This window comes from Pseudorasbora parva, chromosome 7 (assembly GCF_024679245.1).
Source record: "Pseudorasbora parva isolate DD20220531a chromosome 7, ASM2467924v1, whole genome shotgun sequence".
NCBI lineage: Eukaryota > Metazoa > Chordata > Actinopteri > Cypriniformes > Gobionidae > Pseudorasbora > Pseudorasbora parva.
Window position 1 is genome coordinate 11860150 of NC_090178.1, and position 13436 is coordinate 11873585.

The 13436-nt window shown below is 40.4% G+C and overlaps 2 protein-coding genes across 3 annotated transcripts in view; one reads left to right on the top strand and one right to left on the bottom strand.

The window, feature by feature from the left end:
• Positions 1-13436, bottom strand: part of si:dkey-11p23.7 (V-set and Ig domain-containing protein) — an 83037-nt gene that overhangs the window by 57310 nt on the left and 12291 nt on the right. The gene's annotated exons all lie outside the window — the stretch shown is intronic.
• The window catches only part of cpne4a (copine IVa), a 95409-nt gene that overhangs the window by 28897 nt on the left and 53076 nt on the right, over positions 1-13436 (top strand). For both annotated transcript variants that reach the window (XR_010906397.1, XM_067448158.1), the window contains exon 3: positions 12797-12976. Coding sequence is in view for 1 of the 2 variants with exons in the window: in XM_067448158.1 (XP_067304259.1) it covers positions 12797-12976 (180 nt within the window). In the remaining variant the exon portion in view is untranslated. The remainder of the gene's footprint in view (positions 1-12796; positions 12977-13436) is intronic.

Below are 13436 nucleotides of genomic sequence, written 5' to 3' on the forward strand. Positions count from 1 at the left end.
TGACTGTAGGATCATCTGGTTGAAATGAGAAGTAGAGTTGAGTGTCATCCGCATAGCAGTGATAGGAGAAGCCGTGTTTCTGAATGACAGAACCTAATGATGACATGTAGATGGAGAAGAGAAGTGGTCCAAGGACTGAGCCCTGGGGAACCCCAGTAGCTAGATTATAAGACTTAGACACTTCACCTCTCCATGACACCCTGTAGGACCTACCAGAGAGGTAAGACCTGAACCACTGGAGAGCAGATCCTGAGATCCCCGTCCTCTTAAGTGTTGACAGGAGGATCTGGTGGTTAACTGTGTCAAAAGCAGCAGACAGATCCAGCAGAATGAGCACTGAGGATTTGGAAGCTGCTTTTGCCAGTCTCAGTGCCTCAGTTACCGAGAGCAAGGCCGTCTCAGTCGAATGGCCGCTTTTGAAGCCGGATTGGTTGTTGTCTAGGAAGTTGTCCTGTTCAAGAAACCTAGAGAGTTGATTGAACACAACTCGCTCAAGGGTCTTTGCAATGAAAGGCAGAAGGGATACCGGTCGGTAGTTTTCTAAAAGTGCTGGATTCAGAGAGGGTTTCTTAAGCAGTGGGGTTACCCGAGCCTGCTTAAATGCTGTGGGAAAGGTTCCCGTGTGAAGAGAAGTGTTGACAATGTGAGTGAGTGCAGGAGTGATTGAAGAAGAAATAGCCTGAAGGAGGTGAGTGGGAATAGGATCAAGTGGACAGGTAGTAGGGTGATTGGAAAGGATGAGTTTAGAAATATCTGCCTCGGAGAGTGGAGAGAAGGATGGAAGCGTGTTCGTGTTAGTTGTTGAGATGTGCGTGTCAGTTAGTGATGAGGAGAACTGTTTGCTAATGAGAGCTGTTTTGTTGGTGAAAAATGATGCAAAGTCATCAGCTGTAAGAGTTGATGAAGGAGGGGGAGGAGGTGGACAAAGGAGAGAGGAGAATGTTTTAAAGAGTTGGCGAGAGTCAGAGCAATTGTTGATTTTGTTGTGGTAGTATGTTGTTTTAGCAGTGGAGACATTTGTAGAGAAAGAAGAGAGAAGAGACTGATAAAAGGCAAGGTCAGTATTGTTTTTAGATTTATGCCATTTCCTCTCTGCCGCCCTGAGTCCAGAGCGATGTTCACGGAGAACTTCAGACAGCCAGGGGGCAGATGGGGTGGGGCGGGCTGGTCTGGATGAAAGGGGGCAAAAACTGTCTAAGGAGGATGTTAGAGTGGAGCAAAGAGTGTCAGTAGCACTGTTAGTGTCCAGTGCTGAGAACTGAGCAGGTGGAGGGAGTGAAGATGAAACCATAGTGGATAGGCGAGAGGGAGAGAGTGAGCGTAGATTACGCCGAAAGGTAATCTGTGTAGGAGTATGTTTTGTATCAGGAGTCAGTATGAGGTTAAGAGTGATGAGAAAGTGGTCTGAGGTGTGTAATGGAGTAACTAAAGTGTTGTCTGTGGAGCAGTTGCGTGTGTAGACCAGGTCTAATTGGTTACCTGATCTGTGAGTAGCCGTAGTAGATACTAACTTAAGGTCAAATGAAGTCAGTAGAGTGCTGAAGTCTGCAGCTAGGTGTTTATCAAGATGGATGTTGAAGTCGCCAAGCAGAATCAGTGGAGTGCCATCCTCAGGGAAGCTAGAAAGTAACACATCCAACTCCTCCACAAAGTTACCGAGGTGACCTGGAGGACGATAGTCCACTACCACATGGATTTTAACAGGGTGAGTAATAGTGATTGAGTGCGATTCAAATGAATTGGCCGGTAGAGACGGTAATGGATCAAATTTCCAATCATTCGAGATAAGCAAACCAGTTCCCCCACCCCTCCCAATAGGCCGAGGAGTGTGTGAAAAAGTATAATTGCTTGAGAGTGCTGCAGGAGTGGCAGTGTCCTCTGGTTTGATCCAGGTCTCAGTTAGGGCCATGAGGCTAAGCTGAGAATGAGTCCCAATAGATGAAATAAAGTCTGCTTTGTTTACAGCCGACTGGCAATTCCAGAGACCAATTGGAATAAAGAGTAAAGTAGCAGAGGATGTTAGGATATAGCGCAAATTATTAGGATTACGGCGTCTCGTGCGTACGGAGCGTGATTTACGAGTGCTAGTAGTTATAGTTGAGATTTGAAAGCACATGGTGAAAAGGCCAGATAGGAATTAGAGCTGAACACAAATAATGAAAAGGAAGATGATACTCAAGTGCCTTGCCGGGGTCCTTGCTCGGGAGGAGTTGCACTGGGAAGAGTTGAAGTCTTTACACTCGTCGGTCTTGCACTGGGAAGAGTTGAAGTCTTTACACTCGTCGGTCTTGCACTGGGAAGAGTTGAAGTCTTTACACTCGTCGGTCTTCACACAAGGAGGGCTTCACACTGCCGCTTCCGCTGCCGCGGACTATCACGCTATTTATACTCACTTGAGTATCGTTATTGAAAGCAGCTGGGAACGCCCCCAACAAACTCGCTTCCAACGTGGCAATGACCAAACAAATGCTAACTCAACAAATGCTAACTCCCACACACACCCAGAGAATATACCCAAACTAATAATACACACCTCAGCACTACACAGACACACTTATCCAACAACAAATGAACAGACAATCAAATGAGAAAAGTTACAAACACGTACAGAGTAGTTGTCTATCAGTCAATTGAATTGCTTCTCTCTAGCCAAAATGTTTCAAACACACAAGGCTTTTAATACCTCGCTGGCCACGCCCCCAACAAACTCGCTTCCAACGTGGCAATGACCAAACAAATGCTAACTCAACAAATGCTAACTCCCACACACACCCAGAGAATATACCAAAACTAATAATACACACCTCAGCACTACACAGACACACTTATCCAACAACAAATGAACAAACAATCAAATGAGAAAAGTTACAAACACTTACAGAGTAGTTGTCTATCAGTCAATTGAATTGCTTCTCTCTAGCCAAAATGTTTCAAACACACAAGGCTTTTAATACCTCGCTGGCCACGCCCCCAACAAACTCGCTTCCAACGTGGCAATGACCAAACAAATGCTAACTCAACAAATGCTAACTCCCACACACACCCAGAGAATATACCAAAACTAATAATACACACCTCAGCACTACACAGACACACTTATCCAACAACAAATGAACAAACAATCAAATGAGAAAAGTTACAAACACTTACAGAGTAGTTGTCTATCAGTCAATTGAATTGCTTCTCTCTAGCCCCATAATGATTCCCATAATGATTCCCCAAAATCCCCTTGCCAGTATGAATGATATAAACCAACCCCCGTGTCTCTATGATGTACTAATGCAGAGATATAGGTCTTGCTAAACAGTTGCTAGGGTTCTCTGTTTGGTTGCTATGGAGTGGCTTGGCACCATCCCATAATGATTCCCCAAAATCCCCCTGCCAGTATGAATGATATAAACCAACCCCCGTGTCTCTATGATGTTCAGATGTGAAGATATACACTGTGGATTTGGGTTGTTAGGGTGCTTGATAATGGTTGCTAGGGAGTGGCTAGGAGGTGTTGAAGGTGATTTGTGATTGGCCGTTGATGCCCTGAGTCAATCAAACCCACCCCCATGTTTCTATGACACTCCTATCCAGAGATATAACTTTGATCTTTTTCAATGGAAGTCAATGGGATCGGTTGTTAGGGAGCTCTAAACGGTTGCTAGGGCGTGGCTTAATAACATCATCATGATCCTGAGATAGTGATTGGTTGTCTGAGTAGATTGGGCCCACCCCCTTGTCTCTGTGAGTCTGTGAAGCAGAGCTATGCTCAATACAAAATCCCTATGGGATTTACCATTGAATGAGAAACGCATGCGTTGCATGCGTTTCATGGGACGACCCTCCCCATGTTAAGTCAATGGGCCTTTTTTGCGATTTTTGGGGAGCTCTAGCACCCCAGGGGTACAACTTACACCCCTTTGAGATGTGTGTGCTGAGAGATCCTATCAGCCCCTTCAAATTTCGTGTAATATATGTGTGTGTTTGAGATCCTCGCTCGGAGCTACGAGGGGTCAAAGTTTCGCCCCATCAATCGTCTATGGCACTTTCGGGGTACGTTTGCACCCCTGGGGCGCACACCGTACCCCCAATCCCTTAGCAGAGATATAGCACACGATTCCCGTATAGGCCGCCGACTTTGGCTATTTAGTGGTTGGGGTTTGACAAAATTTGTGTGAGGAGATCCTTCAGAAATCAGTCTCATATGCTGATTTTGTGCTCAATAACCCCCATGGGGGGCCCCCTATTAATATCAATGTTGTAAACAGCTTAGTTATTTATCTGAAACAGTGATCATTTTTTAAGGATTCTTAAAAATATATTTTAAATAAAATAAAAATTGATGAATAGCAAGTTCAAAATAACAACAAGATGTATGTAAAATCGAAATCTTTTGTAACATTGTAGACTAGTCTTTACTGTCACATTTGATCAATTTAATGCCTTCTTGCTGAATAAAAGTATTAATTTATTTGAAAAAAGCTACATTTAAATCTGTAGTGTATTTTATGTTTTATATAAATATGTATTTTAAAATTTTAAGTTAACAAAAACTAAAAAATGAGATGTTAAAAATAGATTGCTTTTGTTTCTTTTATCGCTCTGGGAGTGGTCTATTTGAGTGCACTGCATTGTGAGATAGATCTCATAAAAAATAGCCATTGGATTGTCACACTTTCTGTTTCTTCTTCCTCCATGTTCCTCCATCTTTTTATCTTCCTCCTTGAAAAACCAGCCCTTGTTTAGTGTCTCCTTCACAGGTATTCAAAGACAGCAAGCAAGGCCTCAGTAGTGTCACTCTTCCTTTTTTGCCTCATTAAAAATGGACAGCTGAATGAAAGAAACGTTTCTTCACAAAAGTTGGCCTTATTTAAAGCTGTTCAAAAAAAGTGAGTGAGGATGTGAAAGTGGGGTAAACATCTTATTTGGGGTGTTGGCATGAATCTGAAATGGCTAATGCACCCTGCAACCCTCCATCTCAGGCCCTTCATGCATAAGTGCGGAGATGGGGCCGCACTGATTAGCCCTGCAGAAAACCTCCATTCTCTCCTTCTGATGGGCTAATGAGGAGGAGCAGCGTATTAACTATGCAGAGTGAATGTGGCTGCAGAATCAGAGACCTCACATTCTGCAAAGGAATTACTGAGACATGATATTTTGTGAGGAAAGAAAGGTAAATGTGACTTCCAGGGACAATTAGACCCATGTGTGGGGGATGTTGCACATGTTGAGGCTCATCCTTTGGGGCAGCGCTATTTGTGACGTGTGTGTGTGTGTGTGTGTGTGTGTGTGTGTGTGCGTGTGTGTGTGTGTGTGTGTGTGTTTTTGTGAGAATGGATGTGATGAAACCTTATGAAATATGCTTATGCTTGCCAAACTTCCATCCGGCGTATCACACTCACAAGAAAGGCCAAGAAACAAGGCTTGTGAGAAACCATTTTTAGTACATTATTTTGCATGCTCTTAGATGAGACATTTTAATAAGCTTACACAACAATATATAACTGCTAACACATGTACAATTTCTAGGCCATACTTAAAGGGGGGGTGAAACACTCAGTTTCAGTCAGTGTCATGTCAATCTTGAGTACCTATAGAGTAGCACTGCATCCTGCATATCTCCGAAAAGTCTTTATTTTTTTTTATAATTATATAAGAAAGATGCGCTGTTCCGAGTCTTTCCGAAAAAAGCCGAGCGGGTGGGGGCGTGTCGTGTGAGCGGAGCTAAATAATGACGTGTGCGCGCTGCTGCTATTGTGTTGAGTCGAGTGCGTCGTAAAGCTGTGTCGTCCCTAACAGCGGGAAAAAAACTTTATTCAAAATAAAAATATGGCTTTTAATCAGATACAGCCATACATCTATGATCCGGAATGAGACCCAGAGGCTGCAGTTGAACAGGAGCAGCAGCAAAAACGACTAGAGCAGGACGTCTCTATGTGGTACAAGTTATACACTAACTATATAATATGCTTAGCGACTTGTGTTATTTACATATTTATACTTGAATTATATCGTCGTATTTTTGTCTTTGAAGGTGTACATGTGGGAAGTGCAGTTGTGCACGTGTGTTTGTGTGTTTACGCGTGGTTTGTGTAGACAGTAAGCGGACTGGTTTTGCACGGCAGGCTAAGTTAGTGTTTACATAGAAAGACACGGAAAAGTAGCGCATTTGAATGAAGAAGCGCGCTTATTTAGTTCAACATATTTCCCCCCTCTTTGTGTATTGTTGTTTGGAGTGCTTTTACAATACACAAACATAAAGTTACACATATAGTGGCCAGCTAAACAAATGTACACGCACTACACATCGCATGCTCCATTGATCAATTAACTATACGTGATCATGTTTGGGCTACTTGATGGGCATAGGCAAAAACACAGACATTTGAAGCAGTCTTACTCACCGCCTGCGGTTCTAATGTTGGGACCTTTATCGTTGGGACTGCTCCATCCTTCAGCATTAGGCGATCGGAAAATCCTGTGTCGAGCTGGGCCTTGTTTATGAAACAGTCGGCACCGAAATGCAGCGAACAGATATAAACATTCGCGCAACTCAGTTGCTGATCCGGAAAAGCAAATTACATCCACTGTTGCCTTAACGGGGGTTTTTGGGGGAATCTGTGCAGGACTGTCTTGGTCTGGCAACCAAAAACGCACTTTTTTGGTGACATTGTTATGTGCACATCACCTTTGCAGCATCCTACAAGCCAGCGCTTTGATGGGCGTAGCCTGTTACTTTCGCTCTCTCCCTCTCTCTCTCTCACGCTCTTCCGGTAGAATTGTCCGTACGGCCCATACAAGGAAATTCCGCCCCCATTAACGTCAAAGGGGACGCATGATCTCAAAAAACTTGCCGAAACTTATGACTAACCGGAAGTAGTATTTTTGACAAAGAAATACTCCCATCAAACGTCCACCTTAACTTTTGAAACTTTGTCTATGTTTAGTATGGGATTCCAAGTCTTTAACAGTGTAAAAAGATCAGTATGCATGAAACAGCATTTCACCCCCCCTTTAAAGGAATATTCCAGGTTTAGTGGAAGTTAAACTCAGCAACTTTGGTGAAATGTTGATTTTAACATACACATTTTTTTTGTCTTTTTTCTTTACAGTGAAGCACTTGCAATGGAATGGGGCTGATTAATAAAACGTTAAAGTACTCAATCCTCATATCAACCTTTTCTGTTTAAAGTTATATTCAATATTACAACTTTGTTGCCAGGACAAAAGATTACAATGACTGTAAAAATTATAATTTAATAAAAATTATAATTTAAACAGCTGAAGAATTAGTTTTAACCATAGACTGTAAAAAAAATATGGACATAGTGTCCGTGATGTCACCCATAGGATTCTGAAGAGCAGTTCATAAGCGTAAGGTAGAGACGAGCTGGCCGTTGTCATCTTGCCAGCGCGTTATCGCGAGTCACAGAAAATGGGCAAAGAGGCGAGATATGGGCGGAGCTTAGGTGACACGATGACTAACAGACAGCGGATAAATGGCTATCCACCTGTCACTCAAAGTGGCCACACCCTTAATTATGCAGAACTTTAAGGCTTTGTGTAAACGAATGAGTTATATATATAAAAAAATGTACCCCCCTCACAGTTGTCATGATGGCCAAAATTATCCGTACTGACCAAAACCACAATTTGTACCAGGCTGTAATTTTTTTTTTTTTTGCTGTAAAGTTGGCCAATTTAACATGGGGCTCAATTAGATTCTGCTCCCTTCTGCTCTCCTGTCTCTAGTGGCCAGTCGATGAATGGCAGTTTATTTTATTATATTGCAATTTATTCGTATTGGCTTCAACAGAAACTGGGGGAGGTTGCCGCATGGTTTAAACAGAATTAATGGAAATGTTATATATTGATTAAAAGTAACAATAAAGACTTACATTTGAACTTCCTGTTCATCAAATAGTCCTGAAAGATTGTTTATCAAATAATCAATCCTGAAAAATGGTATCACGTTTTTTCAATTGCCTTAAACCATAATTGTATCATCAACACACTGCCATATATTACCGTTTGAGCAGCTGGCCTTTGAAGCATAACTGAAGGACAAGAAGCCTTTCCAGCAGTGGTGTCTTGAATATTTATTTGTATCTCCAGAGCTCTGCTGTCTAGGTGTTGACTGCTCTGCCCCTCACTGCCAAAAGACTGTCAGTCCAGTCTAGAGATACACTCAGGCCCCTGTTTATGCAGGCATAGAAGGACTTTTCTAAGGCTGAGAGGACACACGTCTTTTCTGAAAAGCTGGCTTGTCCAGACATTCTTGAAATTGTCATGTGGGATGCTTGTTGATGTGTATTGTAGAGTGATGGATGATCCATGAATCGAAGGCTTGGCTTGGGATGGTCCCGCTTTTATGGTTCCAGGTCATTTTTATTTGCCTGAGGAACAATCACGTAAAGCCTGATTTATTATCAGTGAACAATGAAATTAAGTTCTGTTCAATATTTTGCCATTCTGACATTATTTCCATTATTGTGTTTTGAATAACAGTAAGTTCCCCTTGTGCCATTTTCTGTTTTGAAATATTGCTTAGTGAATTTTAAGTAAAATAAGTGTTGATTTAATTTAAACAATTTTGTGTGCATTTTATTTGCTCATTAAATTGTATATCTTATATCAAACATTATACACTTTGTTCAGCATTAGCACTGGTCATGCAGTACACTGACATTTTATTTTATCTGTACTTCTTTTTTCTAAACTTTGCTATGAACATTCCTTCTATGTAAAAAAAAGGAAGAAGCATGAAAAAGGAAGCTTAAAACGTTTTTTTCTGGCATGTACACACTGTAAAGTTTCAGGAGTGACAACCACATTTAAATACGAGAGTGAATGCCCATAATTATCTTTTTCTGTGTGTACAAGAAAAATAACATTAAAAAAGCATAAATAAGCAGTCAATGCGCATGTGCAGTCCTAAGTCCCAGTTTCCAGCAGCTGGAGCCGGAGCTTCTAACGACAGCTGTGATAGGATGACTTTAAAAAAAAATGATCTCAGTGATTGGCTCTTTTATTTGGCGACGTTTTTTGTTTTGCTTGGACGTGGCTCTTAAAGCAATTAAGTTTATAGAGTTATTAAAGTGGGCAGATGCGGGTTGCAATATTTTGGACTTATGAACGTATAAAGCATTTTGATTTATTTGTATTTGTTATGCACTTGTTGTGTTTTGGTATGTGGTTTTTCACATGCATATGATATGCACTTTATGGCGTATTATACGTACGAACCGCCCACCCCACCACCCTAATCCTACCCAAGAGCGTGTCATATACACGGCAAACTCATTTTGGCGTATCCATTCCACGAGATTTCACACTCGTACTATTGATACGCATTACCATGAGATTGTGTTGGAATTTCTTGCACCACGCCTACAGCAGAGAAACACATTTTTTATGTGCATTTATATACGGTATTAACAACTGTTTTTTTTTTGTTTGGTTTCGGGCTTCGCACCCATTAAAACCGAGTGTTCAGGAGAGAGCCTCAAAACCAGTGTAGAAAATAGCCTATTACTTATTCATTATGATGTTTTTGAATGTTAAAACCATGCAAACGTCATAAGTTGACCTCAGACAACAGTATATATATATATATATATATATATATATATATATATATATATATATAAGCCTGTTCATGACACCTTTAAGCAATAAAAGGTAAACTGGCAGCTGACTTTATCTGCTGTGTGCTAGTGGCAAAGTCTTTATATATATGGGAGAAAGTGCAACACCCAATATGTTAAATAAGCTCTGCCTTCTAAATGAAAGAGCCAATCGTTGATTAGTAAAGTCATCGTGTCACTGCAGCTGCCGTTAGAAGCTCTGTGTCCTATAGAAACGTGCAGTGGACAAAGCAGTCTGGGCTTTGTCCAGGCCAAAAAATAAAAAATATGAATTTGAACATTGGCGAACAGTTTTGGAGAATTTGATGCTTCCTCATTCAAAGAGATAGAAGCTGCACTTGCATGCCCGAGAGGTGTTTCAAAGATGGCCGCCCGAGTGAAATTACTTAAATGCCCAAAAAACAACACTAACAGGTCTCTACATTACTATAACATATAAAAAAAATAACAGTTCATTTTTTAATGTGTACAACCCAGTCACACTAAATCATGCAATATGCTTAAAATGCATTGCCCAATAATTTGCTATTGTGTAGTATAGCCAAAACTGACATGGTTGACATGTATGGTTGAAGTATTTGAACGATTACTAATTAATCTTACTCAATATATCTGAGTATATAACAATTATTAAGGTTAACACTGTTCTCACAATCTTCTTACAGCTCATGCGTGACTCCAACCTGTTTTTGACTTGCTCAACATGCTCTTTAAATGTTTACTTTATTTAATAGACAAGATAGACAAAACAGAGGCAATTACTTATTTTCTGATGAATAATCACTAGGAGCGTTCTGAGAGGTTAACATGTTATCTGATGTAGAACAGAGCATATGTTTACTGACAGCATTGTTGGAATATTCCCTGTACACAGTTAGACAGAGAAGGGATGTGTATTATCCGTCATCAGAACGGTATTATTTTTGCTTTGATAACTGAGATTTATTTGCATATTCACCAGCAGAAATAAGCAGCTGCTTTGAGGTCCATGTCTTCCCGACTGATGTTTATTCCCCCCAGTTGCATGCTGATTAGATGGAAAGTGCAACTTTTTCAGTACAGCAGCTCCAGCTGCCCCGAGGAAGCCCCTGTAAACAAAGAGCAAACACCTGGAAGAGTCAAGCAAATATTTATAGACCTTAATGAAGAGGAATGGTGGCATCTCCAGATGGTTGGTGCAAAATTAAATGGGTAGCCTGAGTTATGCAAACTGACCATTTAATGGTGAGGTAAAAGAAATAAAGAACAATTATTTTTCAAGAGGGACAGAAAAAATGAAAAGATGAACTCCTGGAGCCATGTTTTTTCTGCTTCTTTTAAAATCAGGAGGTATGCTGAATATGAATATGCTGAAGTTGGAAAAGTTCTTACATGTTAAGTTTTTGTTTATGATGTCACACAAATGACATGTTGGACATATAGTAGCCTACACAGTTCATATTAAACCACAGAAGTGACATTCATTATTGTGATAGACATTTACATTATGATTAAATACAATAGAAAGAAAGGTTGGCGCTTGACAGCAGACTGAAATGAAAAACTGAACAGAATTCTGAGTCTCTGAGCTGCCTCAGGAAAGTTAAACAACTGAGACTAAACCATGACTAGGCAGCTGAGGCATGCCAGATAAAACGAACTATTTTCTTTTCCTGTGTGAAGTGAAAGGAAGATACATTCTCCAGGAACAGGGATTTGGTGGTGACATGGCTTTATCCGCAGATTTTTGCCCTTTTTGTTCTGTATTTTTGCTGGTTTTATTCAAAACATCAGTACAAAAATTAACTTTAGGTCATTATAGAGTTCTAATGAGGGTATAATGCAGGTTATTAAATGTATACCATATCTTCTGTGTGAACTATAACAGAAATGTTTTGCTATATCAGCTAGTACTTGTCAGTTAGAAGACTATAAATATGATTGATGATACAACATCAGGGCCATTAGGCTAAGGGCACTTAGAAAAGCAACTAGAGTTATCTTTGCTGGTTAATGGTAAGATAAGCATAAAAGGGACTGGGGGTGTACAATACTAATTGTTTAGTGCTTTAAGGTCACTTCCCAGGTCAATGAGTCCATGGTAATCTGGAACTGAGTATCTTGTCAAATGTCTTGTTACTTCTCTATCAAGCAGATTGTCCTGAGATAAAATACTGACCTAAGAAATCCTCCTGGAAAGCTATTAACTTGATCAACTTAAGGAGAGACTTTCCTGAACATCCACTTCAGTGAATTCAGCGCAACTGTACTGTGTTTTGAAACTAGAATAGTACTCATTAATTAATTTTATTTGTATATTTAGTTAAATAACTTCATCATAATTGATCATAATTTTAGTGTCCCCAACTGAGCAAGCCAAAGGCGACAGTGGCAAGGAACCAAAACTCCATCAGGGCATGATGGAGAAAAATAAACCTTTGGAGAAACCAGACTCTGTTGGTTTAGGGGAGGGGACTCAAACTGGCCCTCTGGCCTATTAACAAACAGTGTATGATTATTATTCTGGCAACCTTCCAGGCCAGAAATCATATTAGATCGTAATATTCAAAATTTCTGGGTATCACGCAAGAGACGGATTTATGGAGGATGGCGCACCGATTACACAAGAATATGAATATTTGAAAGATCGGAGTCATCGCGCCGGAGACAGGAAGAGTATTGTAAATGAATAAATTCTTATAACTCCATTGGGCATTTTTAATTGAAAGATATCTAGCTATGTCAAGTTTTAAGATATCTTGGAAAGTCATGGGCTTTTGAATATTGCTATGGACAATGATGGAGTTCAAAAGTTTGAGAACCACTGTTCTAGATCATGAGTCACACTGGATCAGTTGAGTGCATTGCATTGTGGGATGCATGATTCAGTGCAATATACACTGTAAAAAAACAACAACAACTCAGATCTCCAATTGAAAAATTTCTAGTGACTGATCACATCTAATTTTTTCAGCTGGCCAAATTGGATTTCTGTGAATTGATGCAATTTAATTCACAGAAATTCAGTTTGGCCAACCAAACAATTTAGATGTGATCAGCCACTAGAACATTTTCAATTGGAGACCTGAATTATTGTTATTGTTATTGTTATTTTTTTGTTTCTACTATTTTTGCTATTCTGAACATAATCCAAGTGGATATTTGTTTTCTGCTGTTTACAGGTGGACAGGACGGAGGTGATTCGGAGTTGTATAAACCCCACTTTTTCTAAGGTCTTCACCCTGGACTTTTACTTCGAAGAGGTACAACGACTACGCTACGAGCTCTACGACATCAGCAGCAGTCATAATGGCATGAAAGAGGCGGACTGCCTGGGAGCCGTTGAGTGCACTCTGGGCCAAGTGAGCAACCATCTGTATATCGTAATATGCATAGAAATTCAAGCGAATTATGGCTTTTCATGTTTAGCTTAGCAATGCTCATTTTTGCAACAGGATCTCTATGTGATCATTGATTGTACACAGTCGGGGAAGAGCCGGCACTGTGCCCAAATCAGACGAAGCCTCCTAATTAAATAATCACACCAACAACCGTTAAGAGCATTTCCGGACATTTTACAGCTGATTGAATTGTGAAACGTGAGATGTCTGTGTAACTGACTCAGTGCGGGGGGAATGCCGGCCTAGATGGGCTATGCTACTCTCTTATCAGCAGTTTGAGCAAATGGAAAACCAGACACATGAGCTTCCACCAGATGGTTAAGAGTTGCAGTTTCTCAGTAAAGAATTGGCTAGAATCTTATAACGGATGCCAATATTAATTTTGTTCAAATAATGTGTGGGATTACAAATTTATAAATTG